This window comes from Vicugna pacos, chromosome 17, assembly GCF_048564905.1.
Source record: "Vicugna pacos chromosome 17, VicPac4, whole genome shotgun sequence".
NCBI classification, from domain to species: domain Eukaryota; kingdom Metazoa; phylum Chordata; class Mammalia; order Artiodactyla; family Camelidae; genus Vicugna; species Vicugna pacos.
This window is the reverse complement of record NC_133003.1, coordinates 19,203,047-19,227,319: the sequence shown is the minus strand read 5'-3', so window position 1 is coordinate 19,227,319 and position 24,273 is coordinate 19,203,047. Positions and strand designations below refer to the sequence as shown.

The 24,273-nt window shown below is 49.8% G+C and overlaps 1 protein-coding gene across 3 annotated transcripts in view; it reads left to right on the top strand.

Moving 5' to 3' along the window:
* The window catches only part of FYCO1 (FYVE and coiled-coil domain autophagy adaptor 1), a 68,951-nt gene that overhangs the window by 20,241 nt on the left and 24,437 nt on the right, over positions 1-24,273 (top strand). For all 3 annotated transcript variants that reach the window (XM_072941119.1, XM_006200780.4, XM_072941120.1), the window contains exons 7-14: positions 2,854-2,944; positions 3,898-6,309; positions 8,523-8,615; positions 9,329-9,447; positions 11,614-11,781; positions 14,458-14,607; positions 15,365-15,576; positions 18,247-18,391. In XM_072941119.1, coding sequence (XP_072797220.1) covers positions 2,854-2,944; positions 3,898-6,309; positions 8,523-8,615; positions 9,329-9,447; positions 11,614-11,781; positions 14,458-14,607; positions 15,365-15,576; positions 18,247-18,391 — 3,390 coding nt within the window. The remainder of the gene's footprint in view (positions 1-2,853; positions 2,945-3,897; positions 6,310-8,522; positions 8,616-9,328; positions 9,448-11,613; positions 11,782-14,457; positions 14,608-15,364; positions 15,577-18,246; positions 18,392-24,273) is intronic.

Genomic DNA, 24,273 nt, shown 5'->3' with positions numbered 1-24,273 from the left:
AACTAACCTAATTGGCCAGCGGGTATGAGTCAGTGGAGATGCATATGGAAAACCCAAGGTTTTCAAATGTGTTAAGGGACTTGTTGGCGTGGGGGTGGGGGAGGAGCAAGTTGGCTTTTCTCAGTGGTGTTCTCACAGATCAAGTTACCATGGAGGCCACAAGAAGAGGGAGCAAAAGCTCATCCATGTAAGTGTTGCCAGAAAGGTTGCTTTGCTGTGTTTTCATTTCTTACACCAGTACGGCACTCACCTCACATGCCATCCAGCTGCATCCTCTCAGCTTCTCCAGGAGGGAGATACTGAGGAAACAGGCTCAGAGAGTGGAGGGACTTGCCCAGCATCACACACCTGGCGGGCAGCAGGGCCAGGGCATCAGACTCAGGTTGAATTTAAACCTGGCCTTCTTTGTTTTGTTTTGCTTTCTGTTAATAAGGTATTTTTTCAGATTCCAACTTCCATATTTCTTATTAGGGAATTCTTTCTATGGAGAGAGAAGTATTGACTATCATGGAACCCATGTGCCAACCACCAGGATTTAAGAGCTAACACTTTTGCCATGTTTACGTTATGTGTCCTTTTTAGAACTTTTCAATTTTGAAATCATTTCAGGATTACAGAGAAGTTGTAAAAATAGCACAGAGCACTCACCTAGCCTTCACCTGGATTCCCCAGTTGTCAGTATTTTACTGCAACTGTTTTTATCATTCTATGTAAACATTCTGTTCTATTCCCTGCATCCTTTGAAAATAAGTTACAGACTGGATTCCCCTTTACTCCTAAGTACTTCATCGTGTTTTTCCTAAAATCAAGAACATCCTCTTACATAACCTCAGTACAGTTATTAAAATCAGGAAATTGACATTGATACAGTACTGCTGTCTAATCTGCAAACCATGTTCAAATTTTAACAATTATGCCAGTCATGTCTTTTATAATTCAGGAGCAGACCCAGGATCACATGTCAGTGAATTGTCTTGTCCCTCTAGTCCTTAGTTTGGAACAGTTTCTCAGCCTTTGTCTTTCATAGCATAGACATTTTCGAAAAGTGTAGGTCAGTTATTTTGTAAAATCTTCCTCAGTTTGAGTTTGTCTAGTGTTTCCTCATTATTGGATTCAAATTAAGCATTTTTGGCAGAAGTACCCCAGGTATTGTGTCCTTCCCAGCTCGTTGTATCCAGAGACACAGGATGTTGATTTGTTTCATTATTAGTGAGGCTAACCATGATCATTTGGTTAAGGTAGTGTTGCAGGCCAGGATTCTCCTAAAGTTACTGTTTCTTTCTTTGTAAGTAATATGCATCTTATGAGAAGACATTTTGAGATTGTTATTGTCCTGTTTCTTTTAAACCTGTCTCCTGTTGGTTTCAGCATCCCTTCCTAAATCTTGCCAAGTCAGTTACAATCATGGGTACCAGAGTGATCTTCTAATGACATTTTTCCTTCTGTGTTAGTACTTGGCATTCTGTTATAAGGAAGATCTGTTCCTTCTTCCTCATTTATTTATTCATTTATATCAGTATTGACTCATGAATTCTTATTTTATCTACTAGGTTATATTCTATCACTGTAATTATTTTAAAGTTTAAATTGTTTCATGTTTGGCCAGTTGGAGCCCCTTTGAGCTAGTTCTTTTGGTTTTTTGTTGTTGTTGCTATGTCTGATGCATATTTTTTTTCCCAAAAAATAAAATATAGATCTGAATAAAGCCCCACCCCACTGCCATCCTTTCTCCTTTTCTCCCTTTTTAGAAGTAATCACAACCCTGTAGTGGATGCATGTCATTCCCAAATATTTTTGTGTTTTGCTACACGTGTGCCCCTAGGTAGTACATATATAGTTTAATTTTGTATATGTTTTTAAAATTTGCACACATTGAATCATGAGATAGCTATCCTTTTGCAAATTGCTTTTTTTATTCCACACTATTTTTGAGATTTTTTATCTGTGTTTGCACATGAGGTTCTATTGATGTGGAGCAGGACAGTGTGTAGTACACCTTCATTTACGTATTGTGTGTGGCTGCTTTCATGCTATGGTGGCAGAGATGAGTTGTTGTGTCAGAGCCCATAAGGCTTGTGAACACAAAATATTCACTGTCTGGCCCCTTACATTAAAGATTGTCGACCCATGGCATGGAATATTCCATTGTGTGAATAAATAGTATTTGTTGCCCTAGCTGTGTGGAGTTCATCTGGTTCCGCTTTTTCCACCACAGAAATGCTGCCAAGAGCATCCCCACACGTCTCCTTTATGCACAGACTTGACTGCCTTTCAGGTTGATACTAAGAAATGCAGTTGCTGGGTTGTGGAGATGAACAAGGTTTAAAATGCAATAATTATAGATTAAGGATGAGATTCTGGTCAAGTAAAAGTGCGTTTCATTTAGTGTCTGGTGCCATCAAGTAGAACTCTCTGCAGTGAGGGAAATGTCTAGTGCAGGTGCATGAACCAGAAGAGGTCTTCCAGCCACACCACAACGTGTAACATAATGTAAAGCAGTGACCTCGAGGCCCAGGGCACGGCATGACCTTTATTTACCAGACTGACTGCTGCTGGTTCCTCACTAGTAGACTAGTTATGACTGATATTGAAGGTTCTAGGAAAACTTAAACCAAAAATGGGAAACACTTTATTCACTTCATTCTTTTTTGGCTGCGGGAACAAAGCATCAGCGGCAGAGTCCAGCTGCCACGACCAACCTGAATGTGTGCTTTGCTGGGAATTGTTGGCCTTTGCCTTCTTGCTGTACCTGGGAGTGCAACATGTGGTTGCTTAGTGACAACCAAGGCCTTCCTGAGTGTGTGTGTGTGTTTCCTGCTCTGATGCAGGCATGTCTGTTCTGTGGCCCCACAGGAGGACCTTGGGCACTGGCTCTTCTGCTTACCTATGGAGACCCCCCAGCCGAAGCTCCAGCATGAGCAGTTTGGTGAGCAGCTACCTGCAGGTAATGCCGGGAGGGCTGGGGACTCCCTCACAGTCACGTCAACTGGGGCATGTCCTTGCCTCTCCCAACTCAGGGTCATGTTCTCAGACTCCTGGTGTTGCGACCCCAGAAGTACAACACCTCAGTACTACCCACTGTTTTCTGGGGGTAGTCTGGGTTTTTACAACCAAAAGGAACGTAGGCCTTTTAAATGTTAAATTCTTTTTAATTCTTGAGGTGTTTTAAAAGAAGCAGTTTAGCACTATGGTTAAAAGCAGCAAAATCAAATCCTGACTCTGTTACCCGCCACCTGTGTGACCCTGGGAAGGTGACTTCAGCTCTCCCATCCATAAAATGGGGGTCATATTAGTCATTCCAACTTGTAAGGCGGGTGTAAGGAGTAAACGAGGCTACACACATACAATGCTCAAGGGCTTGGTATAGGCTAGTGCTCAGTAAATGTTAGTGGGCAGGGTAAGTTTTATTAATCTTGTTAGAAATGTAAATGTATCCTATAGTTTAATAGGAAAGAATACTGAAATTAATCAGCAAAATGAAATAAGAGTAATCAACTTAAGAAGCATAAAGAGTAGAGGATACACTAACTTTTTACCCTATTTTGTGGTTTAATCACAGCGGGAATTGTGGGTATGGTGCAGTAGGTGAACAGTAATTTACTATAAATTCATTTCTCTAAGAGCCAGCATCCCTTATGTTACCAATAGCGGAGGCTGGATGGGAAATGCAAGTTCTGAGTCTCAGTGGAACTTATGCATGTGGCGTCATGTTTCTAGGGTGTGCTGTTGAGTGATGCTTTGAGCGAAGATGTTCTAGTCCTTTGAATAGCTCAGTGGACTAACCTTAGGTCATGTAATTGCTGTGTTTTTACTTCTGTTCTCATTAAACTCTAACGCTTTGCCAAGCAGCCATGTAGCTTCATCCCTAAGCCACCTGTTTTTGTTTTTCTTCCCCAGACTCAGGAGATGACCTCCAACCTTGACCTGAGCAACCCCTTAAACAATGAGGCCCTGGAGGGCTTTGACGATATGCGGCTGGAGCTGGACCAGCTGGAGGTGCGGGAGAAGCAGCTGCAGGAGCGGATGCAGCAGCTGGACAGAGAGAACCAGGAGCTGAGGGCGGCTGTCAGCCTGCAAGGAGAGCAGCTTCAGGTGGAGAAGGACAGGGGTCGCGCTGCCGCTGAGGACAACCTGCGCCTCGCTGGCATGGTGGCCGCGCTCCAGAAGCAGTGGGAGGTCACCCAGGCCACAGAGAACACTGTGAAGGAGCTGCAGACGTGCCTGCAGGCCCTGGGGCTGGGTGCCGCTGAGAAGGAGGAGGATTACCACTCTGCCCTGCGGCGGCTGGAGTGCATGCTGCAACCACTGGCTTGGGAGCTCAAGGCCACACGGGACTCCCTGGGCAGTAAGGAGCAGCACTCAGCTGATGTCCCAGACCAGCTGGGTGTGGCCAAGCAGAAGGCAGACACAAACGCAGAGGGAAAGCAAGAGCATGGCCCCAATGACTTGGCCCTGGAGATCCAGAAGCTGGGGGAGAAGCTCCAGGCCCTCGAAGGGGAGCACACCCAAGTCCAGGAGCTCAGCAGGCAGCAGAGTGCCCAGCTGGAGCAGCTGACCAAGGAGCTGCAGCTGAAGGAGGAGGCCCGGGCCAGCCTGGAGCGCCTGGTGGAGGAGATGGCCCCACTCCGGGAAGAGTTGTCCCTGAAGGGGCAGGAGGCAGCCCAGCTCCATTGCCAGCTACAGGAGTCGCTGGCCCGCTTGAGCTTCCTGGAGGAAGAGCTTGCGGAGGTGAGGCGAGAGGAGCAGCGGCAGCAGGAGGAGAAGGAGCTACTGGAACAGGAGGCTGGATCCCTGACACGGCAGCTGCAGCTCCTGGAGACCCAGCTGACACAGGTGAGCCAGCATGTGAGTGACCTGGAGGAGCAAAAGAAGCAGCTCATTCAGGACAAAGACCACCTCAGCCAGAAGGTGGGGATGCTGGAGCGACTTGCTGTGCAGCCAGGCCCAGATCTGCCTGTGGCGGGTGAGAAGAGTGAGACTCTGAGCTCCCCCTTGCAGCGGGCCTGCGAGAAGCTGGAGGAGGATCAGAGGGGCCTGCAGGAGGGACAGACAGATGATCTCAAGATGCAAGGGGGCAGCCAGGAGGAGAGGCTCCAACAGGCCAACAGAGAGCTGGAGAAGGAGCTGCAGAGTGTGGTTGAGCGCAACCAGCTGTTGGAGGATAAGCTTCAGGCCCTGCAGGCTGATTACCAAGCTCTGCAGCAGCGGGAGGCAGCCATCCAGGGCTCCCTGACCTCTCTGGAGTCAGAGCAGGCCAGCATCCGGCACATGGGAGACCAGATGGAGGCGAGCCTCCTGGCTGTGAAGAAGGCCAAGGAGACCATGAGGGCCCACATAGCAGAGAAGGAGGCTGCCCTGCAAAGCAAAGAGGCCGAGTGCCAGCAACTGCGGGAGCAGATGGAGCAGTGCCGGCAGCTGGCAGAGGCCCGGGCAGGGGAGCTCAGAGCTCTTGAAGGCCAGTGCCACCAGCAGACCCACCTGATCGAGACCCTCACAGCAGACAAAGGCCACCAGGGGCTCAGCCCACCTCAAGACCACACACCCCAGGAGCTCTCAGCCCAGCTGGCCCTGTCTCAGGTGCAGCTGGAGATCCATCAGGGAGAGGCCCAGCGACTGCAGGTGGGGATGGTGGACCTCCAGGCCAAGCTGAAGGCAGCCCTAGGGGACCAGGAGAAGGTGCAGAGCCAGTTGAGTGTGACCGAGGCCGCTCTGAGGGAGCACAAGGCCCTTGTGCAGCAACTGAAGGAGCAGAATGAAGCCCTCAACAGGGCCCATGTCCAAGAACTACTGCAGTGCTCAGAGCGCGAAGGGACACTACAGGAGGAGAGGACTGGCGAGGCCCAGTGGAGGGAGGAGGAACTCCAAGCCCTGCGGGAAGAGCTGTGCCACGCAAAATGCAGCTCGGAGGAGGCCCAGCTGGAACACGCGGAGCTGCAGGAGCAGCTGCACCGGGCCAACACCGACACGGCCGAGCTCGGCATCCAGGTCTGTGTGCTGACTGCGGAGAAAGAGCGGATGGAAGGGGCGCTGGCTCATGCTGTCCAGGAGCTTCAGGATGCCAAGGAGGCAGCCTCCAGGGAGCGGGAGGGCCTGGAACACCAAGTGACAGAGCTGCAGCAAGAGAAGGAGAGCTTGCAGGAGAAGCTGAAGGTGGCCAAGGAGGCAGCCAGCTCACTGCCTGGCCTGCAGGCACAGCTGGCCCAGACCGAGCAGCAGGCCCAGAGCCTCCGGGAGACTGCATGCCAGGAGCTTGACACCCTCAAGTTCCAGCTGAGCACCGAGATCATGGACTACCAGAGCAAACTCAAGGTAACCGTCACCTTGATCCTCTGAGCTGCTCCAGTCTCCCATGGCAGGGCTGGTGGGTCCCCAAGTGGATGGGATGCACCTTCAGCCATGTGGCACATGAGGGACCAAGAATGTTCTGTGGGGGTCCAGGCCAATATGGGCTTGTCCTGCTGTCTTAGTTTACAGCGTCCTTCTCCCTGCAGGAACAGGTTAGGGACACAGCGCTGGGGAGGGCTGCTTAACCCACAAGCCTAAACTCAGGCCATCACAGACAAGTTTGTCCCACACGGAATTTTTTTCTTAATTACTAGCCAACATTTTCAGTATCAGGATGTTTACAAATTTAGTTTTGGTGGTGCTTTTGAAATCTTGGAAGATCTCACAGCCTGTGCCCTGATTTCTACATGGCAGCAGTCAGCAAGAGCTGGGTGGGGGCTACCCACTTTAAAGGAGGCACGCATCCTCTAGTGTTTTCTTTTTTCTTTTTTTTTTTTTGACATTTTGTATTGATTTATAATCATTTTACAATGTTGTATCAGATTCCCGTGTAGAGCACAATTTTTCAGTTATACATGAACATATATATATACATTGTCAGATTTTTTCCTCTTTGAGCTACCATAAGATCTTGTATATATTTCCCTGTGCTATACAGTATAATCTTGTTTATCTGTTCTACATTTTTGAAATCCCAGTCTATCTCTTCCCACCCCCCACCCTCTTGGCAACTACAAGTTTGTATTTTATGTCTATGAGTCTATTTCTGTTTTGTATTTATGCTTTGGCTTTGTTTGTTTGTTTGTTTGTTTTTAGATTCCACATATGAGCGATCTCATATGGTATTTTTCTTTCTCTTTCTGGCTTACTTCACTTAGCATGACATTCTCCAGGAGCATCCATGTTGCTGCAAATGGCATTATGTTGTCTGTTTTTATGGCTGAGTAGTATTCCATTGTATAAATATACCACATCTTCTTTATCTAGTCATCTGTTGATGGACATTTAGGCTGTTTCCATGTCTTGGCTATTGTAAATAGTGCTGCTATGGACATTGGGGTGCAGGTGTCATTTTGAAGTAGGGTTCCTTCTGGATATATGCCCAGGAGCAGGATTCCTGGGTCATATGGTTAAGTCTATTCCTAGTTTTTTGAGGAATCTCCATACTGTTTTCCACAGTGGCTGTACCAAACTGCATTCCCCCCAGCAGTGAAGGAGGGTTCCCCTTTCTCCACAGCCTCTCCAGCATTTGTCATTTGTGGACTTTTGAATGATGGCCATTCTGACTGGTGTGAGATGATACCTCACTGTAGTTTTGATTTGCATTTCTCTGATAATTAGTGATATTGAGCATTTTTTCATGTGCCTATTGATCATTTGTATGTCTTCCTTGGAGAATTGCTTGTTTAGGTCTTCTGCCCATTTTTGGATTGGGTTGTTTGGTTTTTTCTTACTAAGTCGTATAAGCTGCTTATATATTCTGGAGATCAAGCCTTTTTCGGTTTCATTTGCAAAAATTTTTTCCCATTTCGGAGGTTGTCTTTTTGTTTTACTTATAGTTTCCTTTGCAATGCAGAAGCTTGTAAGTTTCATTAGGTCCCATTTGTTTATTCTTGCTTCCTCTAGTATTTTCCTGATGCTCGTTTATGTACTTGTCCAGCCCCTTTGGGCATGTGAGATCCTGACTGCCTCAGGTCCTGTCCCTGGGTTCTCTGTCCCTTCATCCTGGTAGCAAGTGCAGTTGTAGGAAACTGACTCAATTCACTTTCACAAAGCCCTTGGAATAGACGAGCTTATGAGAACAGCAATTACCGTGTGCCTTGAACTGCACGGAGAAAAAGGGTTAAGAGTGAGGACACGGGCAGACGGCCACGGGCCTTTGGCTTCCGATGCTTATCACATGTCTGCTTCTGGGTCCGTGTACTCTCAGACCACTCCTGACCCTCTCTCGGGCAACTCCTGTGTTTCCACAGATGTGCCTCCCATCCGGTGCCACCCCACCTCATGTGGATCCCTGTGGCTCATATGCCACCCTTTCCCTGGCAGAAAGGAAATTCTAAGCTTGAGGACCAAGCTGAGTTTCTTAAGCTTGACAGCCTTGTGTTACCGGTGAAGCCTAAAGCTTATTGAATTTGGGGAAGACAGAGGTAGCTTGTTTTTACGCCTCTGGGGAATGGGGCTGAGGGAGCCTCAGAGCAAGGACCTCGTTTTCCTGATCCCTTTATTGTCCTCTCCAGACCTCCAGTGAGGAGTGCAGGAGCCTCAGGGGCCAGCTGGAGGAGCGAGGCCGGCAACTGCAGGCCGCTGAGGAGGCTGTGGAGAAGCTGAAGGTAGGCTCGGGCCCCCGAGGCCCAGGGGAAGTGCTCCTGCGGGCCCTGAGCAGCGGCCGGCCCACCTTCTGCCTAATCATTCCGCTCCCAAGGTGTGGACCTGCCAGGGGACGGGATCTGGCTTGGCTTTCACTGGAACATCAGAGCAGGCTCCCTGTAGGATTTCCAGTGCCCCAACGGAAGCTGTCATTAGCTTACCTTTGTAGACACCCTGGGTCTGTGTCATGGTCCTTCCCCCACCGGACACCTGGCTGGAGCTGCCAAGTGTGGTTTTTCACCAGCCCCTGTGTCTTATGGAAAGGAAAGAAGTTGTCCCCTTTAGTCGTTTCTGCAGATACTCTCTGCAGTCAGCAATTCTGACCTGAGCTAGAGCCGGAGAGGCATTGAAATCTGTCTTCAGGGCAGTGACCTTTGTCAATGAACCCTGCTGCCTGCCACCCCACCTCCACTCCCACCTTGGAGATTTGGACACCTGCTGCCCCTCCAGCCACTACAACCCGTTGCACTTGATGCTTGAGGGGCATAACTACAAGTAGGAGTCTGTCCCACTCCTCACACATGCTAGTTCTTGGTCTGTTGGACTTAAAAACAAACAAAAGCCCCTCCTGTTAGAAGTGACCCAGCCAGGTGATGTGGAGGGTAGGCCAGTCACTCGATGGCATCCTGCACGGTCTTCTGCAGCCAAGCATCTTCTCGCTGCTGTCCCATGCCAGGCTGCCCAGGCAGACATGGGAGAGCAGCTGAGCCGCACCAGCAAGCACCTCGCAGAGTGCCGGGCCGCCGTGCTGAGGAAGGACGAGGAGGGGGCTGCCCTGCGCCGTGACTTGGACAGGTTAGTGACGCAACGCGGTCCGCCCACACGGCTGGGGTTAGAGTTTTCAAGGAAGAGGGTGTTTGGTGCAGTCATTTAGAAAGTCAGCCACGCACGTCAGGTTAAAGGAGTCCTTTTGCAAGAAAAGCCACAGACTCAGAAAGTGCTTATGCCAGAGCACGCCCCATGGGCCTTGGCGGTCTGCTTGTCTCAGCCCCAAGAAAGCTGTGGAACCCCCTCAATCCCATCATCTCATCTCCAGCAGGGCATATTGTAGTTCACTAACTTCATGCTCTGGAAAAACTGAAGTGGAATAAAAATTGGGATATAATCATGGTACTCATAACAGCACATATTTAAATAATGCCTAAAATGTGGCAGGTACCATTTTGACTAATTGTATTTATTTACCCATTTAACCCTCCTAATACTCCTGTGAGGATGGCGTTATTATTTATCCCATTTTATAGATGAGGAAAGTGAGGCCCAGAGGAGTGGAGTCACTTTCTCAGAATCACACAGTGTGTAAGTGATGATGGTAGGATTGGAACTCAGACGTTTGGCTCCAGAGTCTTTTTCTCAACAATTACCCTAGAAAATATACAGACAGATCGTTTTGTGTTTTGTTTTGCTTAGGGTGCTGGTGTGTGAGTATATTTTCCCCACTGTGGAGTTTTGACTTGAGTTCTTCCTCATTTCCCTGTGAAATGAGAAACTGCAGGGTTAGGTGTGGGGTTCTCCCAAGCTCATGCGAGAGTTGGTGAGCGTCCCAGGAACCAGGAGCTGTTTGTCCTTCTGCAGACTCTCCAGTGCTGTGTCTTTGGAGCGCATCATGTGTCACCTTGTCATCAGGATTGTGTTAGCTGCAAAGCATGGCCCTATCTGTCCAGCCCCAAGGCTTCCTGAGCCTCCTCGTCTTCAAGCTCTGGGGCTGCCCAGAGTTATAAGCATCAGCCCACCGTCTGTGATGTGGCCAAATTAGTCTTGCCGCAAGTGCTAGGACCCGATTGTGTTTGTGCCTCCAGCAAAGACAGACACACCAAATTGTCCTGGAGCTTTAACTTTTCTACGCATCTCCTACCCCTGCCTCTAGGCCTGGGCCCTGGCTCAGTGGGAGATCCAGAGCATGTTGGATGTTCAGTAACCTGGATGCACATTTCTTCCTTCCAGAGTTCTAATCATATAGGACTCTGGCTGCCCTTAGCCAGGTTGTATTCACGTAATAATTTAAATAGCGAGAACCTTCTAAGTCAGGGGTATTTTTTTTTAATGCTAGAACTAGTTATTTGCAAGATCTCAGAGTGATTGTTTTAGCTGTTTAAAGTTGCATAACCCACCTGCCCAGGGTTGGACTTAATTTTTTTCATTGTGCATAAGTGTGTGCACACCCATGAGATCAGTGTCTAGTAAACAACCTCTTGACACTTGATACTGGAGATAGAAAGACAACTGGATTAGGTACAAATTAATTAGCCTTGCGGAGCCCTGTTGTAATGGAGCTTTTATGAATGCCTTGCTTTATAAAGCATCCCTGGGAAACCACTGCCTTAGGGGATAGACGAGCCAAAGAAGAAGTAGGCAAGGGCGGGAAGACCGCGGTTCAGCCAGCCCCCTGCCACGGACTGAGACTCCGCAGCGCCCAGAACAGAGTTCCTTAGGCCTCAGGGCTGTCAGGTCGAACTCCTGGCAGTGTGAATTCAGTGCCTGCTGTGTGCCCAGCACCAAGCCCCATGTGTAGAGTCCCAAAGACACATGGAGGACAGGTCGTCTTCTGTGTGGTCACCTCCAGGAAGCTACGCCTCTCTTCTTTCTGTCCTGACTCCTTTTTCCTCTTGCATATCTTCCCATCACCAGCCTATGAACCTTACCCATTGGGCAAAGGTTCACAACCTCAGTCTCTGCCCAAGAACCAAGTGTTCAACCCACCTGGGATGCACCTGGTGACCTGAAGTCTGCTCTCCCAGAATGCCCCTTGTATTTGGCATGGGGGGTAGTGATGTGAAGAGTTTGGGGGTGTGAGGGGAGTTTTGAAGGCTAGGAGAGTGTACAGCCTGTGAGTAGGCTGTGCCAAGGGGCTCCGCCTATGGAGGGCCTTGGGGCCCCTCATTAGAGGACTGGGTTAGCCCAGAGGCACAGGGGAAGCCGAAAGTAGTGGGTGATCAGGAAGACTTACCACTCCTCCACCAGGACCCAGAAGGAACTTGAAGAAGCCAAGACAAAGATCCAGGAGTATTACAACAGACTTTGCCAGGAGACGAGAGACCGGGAGAAGAACGACCAGAAGATGCTCGCTGACCTGGATGACCTGAATAGAACCAAGAAGTACTTGGAGGAGCGTCTGATAGAGCTGCTTAGGTGAGTGTCAGGACAAACAGGTCGCCTCCGACCTTGGTTTTTCCTTAAAGAAGCGCAGCTGTTCTTGAAAGGACTCTTTGAGAGAAATAGGCTCCCGTCTGCTTGTGTTCTGTTGCCCCACCCTCGACATGTACAGGGTCTGCCCAGGCCCTTGGTAACCTTCGAAGAGTGAATTTCACTGTTCCCACTAGTGTTCATCCTGTTTTCATGTTGCTTTGTTAGTTGTTTTCAGAATCTCAGCCACAGGAGTGATGACCATTGATGCTTAATATCTTCAAGGACTTCTCCATTCCCTTGCCCCTCTTTCACGCTATTTTTCCTCCATCTCACTCTCCCCAGTGCCTGGGGTCCCAAACTCCGGTGCCTACAGGTAGCAGACAGTGATGTAAGTGTGTGAACCGGGCCAGGAGAGGGCTTGGAGAAGCCGGAGGACACAGTGTGCTGCTCTGCTCCTGCTGATTGTTGCCATGTGGGCTCCGAGCCCAGGGTTGCCAGATCACCTTACTTCTTAAGAGAAAGTGGAAATCTGGATTTTTATGTGAAATTGGCCTGACTTTTAAATGTTGGCAAGTCATTCCAAATTCTTTTAAAGCTTTTCCTATGGAAATTTTCAAAAACACAAAAATGGGTTAGCATAATGCACCCTGTGTACCTGTCTCCCAGCTTCAACATTATTTAGGGCATGGTCAGCCTTGTTTCATCCAGGGCCCCATCCATTTCCCCCACCTCCCCAGGTTATTTTAAAGCAAATTCCAGACATCACATCATTTCATCTGCAAATATTTCAGTGCATATCTCTCCAAGGCAGGGATTCTCTATTTTAAACAACCACAATGTCATTACTATGCTTAAAAATTAACTAATTCCTAGCATCTTCAAGTATCCAGTCAGTTTGAAATTTTTCCAATTGCTTATAATTTTTTCTTATTAGGATCTAAATTAGATGTATATATTGCATGGCGATAGGTGTTTTTAGATCTCTCTTACTTAGTGTATGGTTTACCCACCATCTCTCTCTTTTTTTCCTTTGCAGTTTACTTTGAAGGAAACCAGATCATTCAGCTGGTAGTTTCCCATAGCCTAGGCTTTGCTGATTGCATCCCAGTGGTGTCATTTAACATACTCTTCCATCCTCTGTGTTTCCTATAAATTGACAGTTAAACCCAGAGTGGTGGTTCTGACCCCTGATGCATATAGAATCACTAGGGGAACTACTAAAATAATGCCCAGGTCCAGACCCCACCCAGACCAACCAAACTGGAATTTTGGAGAATGGGATCCAGGCATCAGTGAGCCAGAGTTGAAAACCACTGCTCCAATAGAGGCTTACTCAGACTGTTTCAAAATTTTGTCCATAACACTTCATAGAATTGGTTTATAGTTTTGGGTCTTTCCTTCAAGAGCCACGTAAGATCTGGTTAGCCCTTTCTTTGCAGTGTTAGCATCTGTGTATAAGCAATGCCTAAATGTAGTAATTTGTTTCTGAAATTATAATATTAAATTATAACTTATTTGGAAGCTTAAAAACTCTGGCCACATGTCATGAGTTTGCAGACTAAGAACTCAAGGCATTTGTGACCTCTGAGCTCAGACACCTTCCTGAGGCTTGTGATGGAAAAGCCAAGGTTCTGACAGCATTCCCACATTCCAAGGGTGTGGGGGCCCAGCCTCCTAGGGACAGAAAGGACAAGCTGTGGACCAGATAGGAAAATGATGCTGGTCCAGAGAATGAATCTTCCTGCTTCCTGACAATCCCAAACATCCTTCCAAAGCCAGTCAAGTCCATGTTCTGGTTTTGTATTGGAGGGGAAAGGTCGGTGGTTGACTTGGAGTTCCTAGCTGGTGATGGAGCCAGTTTCTCTCAGGGCCTAAGTGGCTCTGGTTTTAGTCATCAGTGGCTGAGGTGTTGCTGGAGCCACATTAACCCTCAGGCTGGAAGCTGGGATTCCATCCAGGAACAAACTAACCTTCCCGTGTCAGAAGCCATGAGCCCCCAAAATTAGCAGCAATAAGAAAGTCTGTATACACACCTTCCCCGGTGCATTGGGCATATCGGGACGCTGCCAGACCTTCCTGAAAAGCCTCCCACTTCTTTTAGTCTTGCATGCTTCCTGCAGTGGCTGTGCCATCTCTCTAAGGAGTAGGGGAGATTTACATCCCGACAGATTTTCAGGATGAAGTTTGAATCTTTTCCATTAATTGTTATGTAAACAAATCATAAAAACTTGAAGGATCCCCAGCACATTTAAGACTTACGTGGGCAGTCTATTCATGCCCTTGGGCTCACAACACAACACGTGGACTGTCTGTAACCATGGCAGCACGTGACAGCTTAAACTGCCAGTGGCCGTATGCACTGTCATTTAGATGCCTGAACAGTGGGTGATCTGCTCAATGCCAGCAGCTCTTTGCAGTTATTAGAGCCTTCTACAGACATCACAGGCCTCCCCTGTGCCTTTGCATATGTGGTGTCAAATAAGGATGTGTGTGTTGTCTGCTGAGTCTGGGACTAATGCGGGATGACAGGAGACCTAGAGCAGGGGTTATTTCCAAGATAAAAGTGAATTCTCCTTGTGTCTTGGGAAGCTCGGAAGCAGTTTTTTGAAATGAACCAGAGATAGTTCTATTGCTTTCATGGGTTCCTTCTTCTGTTTTTCTAATGCGTTTTTGGCCCAGGGACAAGGATGCTCTCTGGCAGAAGTCAGATGCCCTGGAATTCCAACAGAAGCTCAGTGCTGAGGAGAGGTGGCTTGGGGACACAGAGGCAAACCACTGCCTGGACTGCAAGCGGGAGTTCAGCTGGATGGTGCGGCGGCACCACTGCAGGTCAGCAGGCAGCACCGGACAGGGCCCAGAACCAGAGCAGATGGCTCTGAAGGAGGGGCCCATGGCAGGCATTGGCACTACAGCCGACCATCTAGCCTTTGGTTTCAAGGGAAACAGTCAAGGAGAGTGTGTTAGGTAGGGTCCCAGCAGGACACTCAAGGATCCCTGAATGGGAAGAGAGTCTAATACAGGGGTGTGGGCAGAGTTAAGGGGGCGCACAGGGATGTGGAGCACCCAGAGACCAGCAACTCTCTGTCTTCTGTTGGCCTGCAGGAATTGGAGGGGAAACAGCCTTATCGGCTCCCAGAGAGAGCAGGGGCTGGGACTTTTCTGGAGGAACACAGAGAGCAAAGACCCCAGCCCCCCAGGGCCTACAGAAGGGCAGGCAGGAATGGCACTTGGGCTGGGTTGGGGTCAGATGGAGATCGTCAGCACAGGGGGGCGGGGGGGTGGTCTCCTAGAGGCCCAGCCCCAGAGGCGTGGGATGGGCACCTGCCTCACAGTGTCAGGGAAGGGGAGGTTTGGCCTGCCTTCAGGACCTTAGGAGATAACACCTTGTCCCACTGGGCTTACCAGGATGGCTCTCTTGGAATCTTACAAGATGATCTTAAGGCCATACCCTAGGGTGGGGACAGAGGCAGCTCTGACCAGACATGTAGCGTCCAGAGCCCAGCACAGAGCCCAGCTCCGGTGCCGAACAGGTCACGTGAGGCCTGTGCTGTGGCGTCCTCACAGCCCATGCCCATTCTGTCCCCAGGATATGTGGCCGCATCTTCTGTTACTACTGCTGCAACAACTACGTCCTGAGCAAGCACAGTGGCAAGAGGGAGCGCTGTTGTCGGGCCTGCTTCCAGAAGCTGAGCCAAGGTCCTGGCTCCCCTGACAGCACCGGCTCGGGCACCAGCCAGGGAGAGCCCAGCCCCACCCCGTCACCAGCCCAAGCTGGGCTCCAGGCTTCCGGAGGCCAAGGTCAGGCTCCTGCTGCTGCTCAGTGTCCCCACGTGCCACCCCCCACTTCTGTTTTGTTGTGGCTGGTTAGCTGGAACCAGCTTAATTCAATGTTTTCCAAACTTAGGCACCAAAAAGGTAGTACCACCCATTTGAGACTTTCTTTTTGATGTAATTAGAATTAAAAGAGAATTGAAAAGGGAATAACTTCCTTCTGGTATGATTCAGTGTTTTTTAACACGAGGTCTGTTTACCTCTTAACTCACATACCACCAGTGAAACGCACCCCACACCTTGGAAAACACTGCCTCCCAGGGTCCTAGCCCCAGCATCCAGCCCTCTCTCCCAGGGTAACCAAAGGCCAGGAGCTGAATCTGAGCATATCCTTCCCCTGGAGCTCACATTCTCTCTTAGCAGCCAAGGAAGATGTATTCTCCTTCATGTCCTTCCACTCAGCTTAGTAAAAGGAAGTGGGATTTTGTTCCTGCTGCTGCTTCTCTGAGCACAGCCTTGCAGACCAGCCTAGGCTGCCCTCTGGGGCACTTAGAGCACCAGGGAGACAGAGCTGAGATGGCAGGGGCAACTGAGTCTCACCTGTGCTCAAACATCACTGCCTCCTGCAGCTGGTCCCCTGGACTCCTCCTTGGCCTCTGCCTGGATCCAGGCCAGCCAGCCTTCAGAAATATGTTAGTTCCTCTTTCATTTAACTGGATCATCAAGGAAGATGGCAGGCCCTGTTACTTATATTGGATACAAAGATCTGCTCAGGGATGGGAAGGTGTACTTTGCACATCATTAGTATTTTTTTTTTGAATTTTTGAGATGAAAGTCCTTTATATGTTGTGGATATGAGTTATTTATCAGATATATGTTTTACAGATATTTTCTCTCAATTGATAGCCTCTCTTTTAAAATTTTCTTTTAAAGAGAAGTTTATAATTTTGATGAAGTCTGGTCAGTTTTTTCCCTTATGGATTGATTTTTTTTCTGTTCTTTTAGTATCATGTTTACCTTTGCTTAACCCAAGGACTCAAAGATCTGTTTTTCTCCTCAAGGTTTTATAGCTTTAGATTCTCATTTGAATCTATGACCCATTTTGAGTTAATTTTTTTATATAGTTCAAGCTATGCCCAAAGATTCATTTTTTACATATGGTTGGCCAATCGTTCCAACACCATTGGTTGAAAAGTCTATTCTTTTCCCATAGAATTGCTTTTGCACTTTTGCTAAAAATCGGTTGCCTTTTATATAGGTGGGTTGGTATCTGGACTTTCTATTTCACTCCATTTATTTATGTACCTTTTCTTTCACCAATAACACACTGTTATGATTATCATAGTTTCATAATGAGTCTTAAAATCAGCCAGAGTGGATACTCTATTTTGTTCTTTATCAAATTGTTGGCTACTCTAGGTCCTTTGCCATTCTATATAAATTTTTGAGTCAGTTAGTCAATTTCTACAAAAAAATCCTTTAATATTTTGATTGGGATTGCATTGAATCTCTAGATAAGTTTGGGGAGGATTGATCTTAACATGATTAAGTCTTATAATCCACAAACATGGTATAGCACTCTGTTTATTTAAGTCTCCTTTGATTTCTCTTAGTGGGCATCATTTTAGATCCCTGTTGTTCATATTCCCTTCCCCCTTCCCCCTTCCTTCCCTCTGCCAGCCTCGGAAGGCAGATTCAGGAGTGTGGCTGGGTCTATGGAAAGAAACCAATCCTTGGTCCTGTTTCTCAGCCTATGCCTCAAGCCCTCCATCTTGCAGACTTTAGACAAGAGGAAGAATGTTCCTTCTAAAGCATGGCCTGTCCCATTAGCCACATAGCAGGGCCCACTGGGAACTCATAACTCACATGAACTTTTCTCCTTGCTGAACAGCCCAGGAATCTTCCCCTTGCCTGGCTTACTGATGGATGTTCCAGTGATGACAGAGGGTGGCACGGTGCCAGCGTACTGTCATTACTTGTTCTGATCTCTGACATTTCCTGTCTCCTCCTCTGTCTGTCTGTCTGTCTGTCTTCTTTCGGTCTTTCCTCCTTTTGTCTCAGACCTGCCACCACATTTTCCATCACGTGCAAGAGAGTGCTTACTGGGGGGACAACTGGCACAGCAGCTTCCACACTGCATCCTTCCTAGTGGGCAGCCCACAGAGTCGTCCACGAGTCTCCTGGTCAGAAGCACAGTAGTAGTTACTGCAGCTCCCTGAGCGGGGGGAGGTTCCTTCCCACTCGCCAGCGGATTGTGGTGAAAATGCAGGTCAGACAGAACCATGCTCTCAAAGAGGCATGAAAGATGTCTGCATCTGATGGAGCAGGGATTCAGCAGCAGGAAGTGTGTTTACCTTTTTGTCAGCTTCTTTGCTGATAAGATTTTGATAGGCTTTTAAAATTTTTTCCTTCCAAATAAGGAGCCTTAGAGAATATGTGAGAGCTTGAAACCTTCCTAAGCCCTTGCGTAAGAGGCTTCAGAGGAATCATTTACGTTGCGCATTCAGTTTCGTCTGTAGTCCTCTCCCCTGCTTTTCTGGTCCCAACAACCATTTCTCGCCGTCTGGACAGAAAGCTGTCAGTTGAGTGAGCACTTCGAGTGCTCCCTGGTGGCTCGTCCTGCATAGCCGCTCTCCCTCTGCACCCCATGAGTAACTGTGTGTTCCTCTTCTCTGCCAACCTGCCTCTGTGCTCCAGGTGCAAGCACAGACTGCAGGCCGCCCGACGACGCTGTGTTTGACATCATCACAGATGAGGAGTTGTGCCAGATACAGGAGTCCGGCTCCTCCTTGCCTGAAACACCCACCGAAACGGATTCTCTTGAGCCAAATGTGGCCGAACAGTGAGTAGACATCACCTCCATTTCCTGAGCAGTCATTAAATGTCTGGCCTTGTGCTGTCATATTGAAGGATTGGGAAAGCTTGGAAGCAGGATTGGCTGTGTCTGCCTGAGGAAAGGTGCCTCAGGACAGTGCTCGGGATGGAGTGGCCCTTGTGGAGCACCAGGGCTCGGAGCTGAGCCGTTAGCGAGTTCCAGGGTGTGTCTGTCAGTGGTCCTCCTGATTTCAGCGTCTCCATCAAGGCTTTTCTTGGCTTGCACAGCTGTATTAGTCTGCTCAGGCTGCCATAACAAAACACCATAGGCTGGGTGATAAAGAGCAGACATTTATTTTCCACGGTTCTGGATGTCGAAGCCCACAGTGCCAGCAGGTTCGGTTTCCTGAGGCCTCTGTCTTTGGCTTGCAGATGGCCGCTCTCTTCCTGTCTCTTCACATGGTCGTGCCCCTATGCACATGCAGCACTGGTGTCTCTCTGCGTCCTCACTTCCTCTTCTTACAAGGACACCAGGCAGATTGGATTAGGGCCCACCGTGTTGACCTCATTTTAACTAAATTACTTCTTTAAAGTTCTTGTCTCCAAAACCAGCCACATTCTGACGTACTAGGGGTTGAGACGTCAGCATAGGGGCGGCACAGTTCAGCCCATAGGAGTAACCCTTGCTGTCCTGCTTCCAGTGCTCAGAGTAGCAACACACTACTCTAAAAACCACGTTCATCTTTTGGAACCACTCATTGGCTTGGTAACTGTGCCACAAGAAAGGAAGCTCGGATCTAGTGTCAGTTGTCTCGGATGGATGTTCCTCTCAGAAGTCCCTTGAGCTCCAGCTAAGCCCCCCACGAGCCCAGAGTTCTAAAAGCAGTACAGGTACAGGCAAGTCTGTGACCCTGCACTCTGTGGGCCCGAAGGACTTCCCCCATACCCAGCCTGTGCCCTGTCCCAGCACGAGTAGCTTGTGCTGCTCTCAATCAGTGACCCAGGCGCACAGAACCTTCCCGATGCCACAGATGGACAGCATCAGGCACGGGGGGTCCTTTCACACCAGCTCTCCACTGGCCCTCTCGGGTTTCTGGGTCAGGGCTTTTCCAACAAGGCTTGTGAGGAGAGTTCTGCAAGGCCTGCTTTCTAAGTATATGAAGTAACCACACACAGTGTCACAGCATCAAGAGACGCTGTGTTTAAGCCGGGGACCCATGGGAAAAGTCAAGTTCCCCTCCATGGCAGCCTCGCTTGGTGTTTCTCAGCCCTTGGGGTCTGGCTTAAATGCAGTTTCTGCGCAAAGCACCACCTGTTGAGACGCTCCAGGGAGAATTGACAAGGCTCCCACGCCCAGGCTTTCCTTGACCCACATTCCATCCAGCTGGGGAGTTTTGTGATGCTCTTGCCGACTTGTATTGAGATCTCCTTCCTCTCTTCCTGCCCAGAACTCAGAGGAGGGCTGGGATTGATCTGTCAGATTTATCATCCAGGATTTCTGCTTCATGGAAGAGATGCACTTAACCTTTGTGAGGCTCTCAGCACAGGAGATTTTAGGCTCAAGTGTATGTCTTGTACTCTTCTGTTCTCTTTACTAGAGAGTGACTGAACTTGCCTTGTTGTACCCTCATGGATCAAGCCAACCCCATCACCCAACCCAAGATAGCCCATGCTCACTGTTACTTCTGTGACCGTGGGCCTTTTCTTTTCCTTTCGGAAACACTGCCTTGAAACCTTTCCTGCCATGTGAGCCTGCAGCGTTCTCCCCGAACCCCACGGCCCAGTGGTCCCCCGGGCACATTCCGTTTCATTTGCGCTAAACCACACTGTGCCGTTGTCACCTGGCAACTCTTCCCTGGCTGTGCCTCCTCGACTCCCAGCCAGGGGGGAAGGGGGTCAGGTGAGCAGGAGAGCAGGACCAGAGCCTGAGAGCTGGACTCTTACCTGTGTGAGAAAGTGCCCCCTGCAGCTCCCGCCTTCTCTTCACCCCTCACCTTCCCCTTTCCCAGTAGGAACAAAAACAGGTCTTCTGACTGCTGACCAATAGATGTGTTTTCGGACATGGGAAATCAGGAAGCACTGCAGTGAAAGAGAACTGCCAGCATGCCGGCCCGAGGCCTCCAAGGCAGATCCAGGGCTGACGGACGGACAAACAGACAGGCTGCAGTCCCCGCACTCCATCTCTTTAGGAGTTAGGTCAGTTCTGGGCCTGCTCCATCTCACCCCTTCCTTGCGTGTTAGCTGAAGACAGACCCCTGTGTCTCCAGTGGCTTTTTCTTTGTCTTTTTTCTTCCTAAGCTTAAGACCAATCAAAACCATCAAGAGTCTGAGAAAGTGTGGCAGATATAGAGCCTGAATTTGTGTAAGCATCCCTGACAAGAAACTTTGAGAAAGAAATCAGCAAGTCTGAAGTAGGATGTGGTCCTAGAGAGGTTGAACCGTGTGAAACTCCTAATCTGGGGGAAAGGAGGCTGCTTGGAGGCAGTGTTGTTAAAAGCACCTTCCCTGTATAGTTGCTTTTGCACATGACCTCACTCAGTCCCTACCTAACCCTTCAAGGAGTAGGGATCATGATCGCCTTGTTCCAGGTCAAGATGCTAAAGCCTCAGGAGGCCAGGTGACTTGCTGAAGTTCAGGTGACTATAAGCATCAAAACTAAGCTTCACACCCAGAACCCCTCCCTCCAGTCCACAGGCAGGAGATTCATTTTGGGAGTATGGCTCCTCTCGAGGTCCCCATGTCCCCATCTGTACATCAAAAACCTGTCCACCTTCCCTGCTCCTTTGCCCACTCCTTTCCCGGCATGCACATGCTCAGGGTCAACACAGTTGTCTGCCTTGCCCCTCCTGGCCACAGTGGGGCAGGAACAGGTCTCAGAACCCAGGCTCTTGGGGAGACCTGGTGGGACACTGCAGATCCCTAAGCAGCCTCCCGGTGGCCCCCAAAAGTGGCTCAGGAGCACAGTCGATCACCTCAGGTGAAAAGGTCATATTCTCCAGGACCCTGCAGACGTGCCTATACACAGCCCTCTCCCCCATCACCCAGGCCCACCTTAGCCATCTCCATGACCAGGTGCCAGCTGCTCTCAGGCCCAAGGCAGGCAGAGAACCAAATGAAGCTCTGTCCAACAGCAGCAGGGCTGGCCTGGGGTCTCTTGGCCTCTGCTTAGCTTCCATCAGCCATGGCCTTCTCAAGGCCCAGCTTCACTTCCTGATTTCCAGACAAGCAGACTGTGGCCACAAGGAGCTTAAGTTCCAGGGTCAGACACGCCTGGTCTGGTTCTGGTCTGCACCTCCAGGTTCCATCGCTTTGGGCCCCACAGCCCTGAACTCATTCCCTCCCTCGTCCGGATCTTAAGAGACGGGGGTGGCACCCACCCCCTGGGGTTATTAGGAGAATGGACATGATGTAGGAAATTGTCCGTGGAGGTGCATTGTTTTCATGGTGTTTTCCCTGAGCTGTAGGGTCAGGAGCCACACTGCGGTGTCTACTGCTGTGGGCCCTGGTCCTTCACACCTTGTAGCTCAGTTGTCTTCACCAAGGAAAATCACACCTGATTCCCGGAAGATACTGAGCTCAAACTCATGCACGGAGACCGTCCCTGACCCACAGAGCATCTTTGCCAGGAATTGCTTTAGAGCAGGTGCTCTGTGGTCAGTGTGCTTTGGGGAGCTGTGGTGGATTTGTCACCAACTGAGAGACTGATGCCTGGTACCTCAAAAGCAAAATGAGAACAGGATATGATGATGATGGTTAAGGTTCAGAAGCCACCTCACACTTGGGTTAACCCACCTCCAGATGAATACAGAGCTAGTAGGTATCCTAGGCCATCAGCTGCATGAAACCTTTGTCAGCCAGCATCTGAGGGGAGAGAAAGAGGCTGTTCATTGGAGTCAAAGCCCTGGCTCTGCTGTGTGAGCTTTGGCAGCAGGCATTAATGTCTCTGAACTAGTTTCCTCATCTGGAACACGGGATGATAGTGCCAGGTCTCCTACGGAATGGTGCTGAGAGTTAGTACAGATCATGAAGGACTGGGCACGTGGAAGGGGGTGCTGTCTTGCTATCTGTTTTTTGTTTGTTTGTTTTCTTTTTTTAAGTAAAAGATTAATTCAGAGAGAGATCACACTCCATAGACAGAGTGTAGGCCATGTCAGAGGGCCAGAGAGGCCACACAGCACTGGGAGGGGCTGCAGTTTAGTTTAAAGTAAAAGTAGATACACACTCCATAGGGTGCACGCCGTCTCCGAAAACGAGAGCGAGCGACTGGGGGTGCCGTCTTGAGAGGACAGGTCTAGAGCCAGCACCCTGGCCACTCCTGGGCCCTGTGCTCTTTGCTCTGCCTCCACCCCTCCAGTAGGGGCAGCTTGTTTTTTCTCTCCTGCAGCACTATTCCCTTAGTTTAGAATGCGCACTGAGATCTCCCGGGCTTCCGGCTCCAGGTAGCCCCTGGAATCAATGTCACCCTGTGTTCACCACGTCTCGGGGGTGTAGTCATCAGTGGCCTCTAACCATCCCGCCCACGGGCCTGCAAGGGCAGGGAACATGGTTGGGGAGGAGCACATTCTTTGCCCTCAGACCCTGAGGCCACACCGAGGGCAGACTGGACTCACCCAGGGTCCACACCTAGCCCGCCCCTGCCCCTAGGATTTCCCTCCCCCACCCCCCTCCACACCCTGCAGGCCTCTTCCATCTTGCACTAGTGTGTGTGAGCAGAGGGGAGAGCCAAGGGGAGGAGAAGGGCAGGTCTGAAGTTGAGAGATAGTGCTCCACAGGGCTGTCATGTGGATGAGTGAAGTCAAGACCTCAAAGCCCTCTGAACCTGCCTGGGCTGTGCCAGTGTCAGTTGCCAGTAATGGTGTGTACCCAGGAGAGGAACTGGGGAAATGGTATCTGCTCCTAAGTGTAGCAGGTGAGGGCCCAGAGGGTGTAGGATCAACAAGTGACTGGGAAGAAGGTGAAGAAAGATTCAGCTGCTGTGCTATTCCTGGGGACAGGCGGGCAGGTTTTCCTAAGCTGTGGAAGGGCCTGGGCAAAACCTTTTTGCAAGGAGCCTGGAGAGAAAGGATATATTAGGCCTGGGATGGGGCACAGGCTGACTCAGCCCACTAGGCACCTGGTCGGGGAGAACCCAGTGGTCCCAGGAGCTACCCTTCTAATGCCATGGCCCTCCGCCCCCAGCTTGGTTCGGAGTGCACTGCCCACACCTCCCAAGCACTCCTGGAGGGAGGACTGTCTTCAGCCAGTAGTGTGGATGGTGAAAGGGCTTGCCCAAGGACACACAGTGGTGGGGCTCTCACTGAGCCAGCGTCTGAGTCAGCCCAGAGCCCTGCTCCCATCACACCACACTGCTTTCCTCTGTGGGGACGTGTGGAGAGGCCGCAGGGCCCCTGGCTCCCTGACTCTTGGCTCCTTCATGCCCAGTTAGGGCCTCTGCCTCTTGTTCTGGGACATTGTTGAGGAAGTCAGGGGCTGGCAGCCCCTCTGCCAGAAGGACTTGACATTAAGATGACAACACAGGGGAAGGTAACCAAAACTATCCCCCTGAAGCCAGTGTAAACAAGGTAAAAGCCTTGTTGCCAGGAAGAGGCAGATTTTGGTATCTGAGGAGCACAGGGCAGTCTGAGTACAGTAAAGCAGCCTGTTGTGGGCAGCCCATCAGTGGCATGGTGACGTAGGGTGGTAAAAGAATTTACCAGAGATAAAGTACAGGAATAGAAGAAGAGTTCAGTAGCGCACACTGCCATAGACAACAGAGGGCCATACAGATGAGAGGCGCCTGTGTGAGCACCAAGGGCTGGTTTTGGGGGTCTTTTATGAGGTCGGGTCACAAGGTGCCTGATCGGCTTGCGCACAAGACTCAGATTGGTTGTAGGTGACGTAAAGGTTTAGGGTCTGTGAAGGGCCATGGGT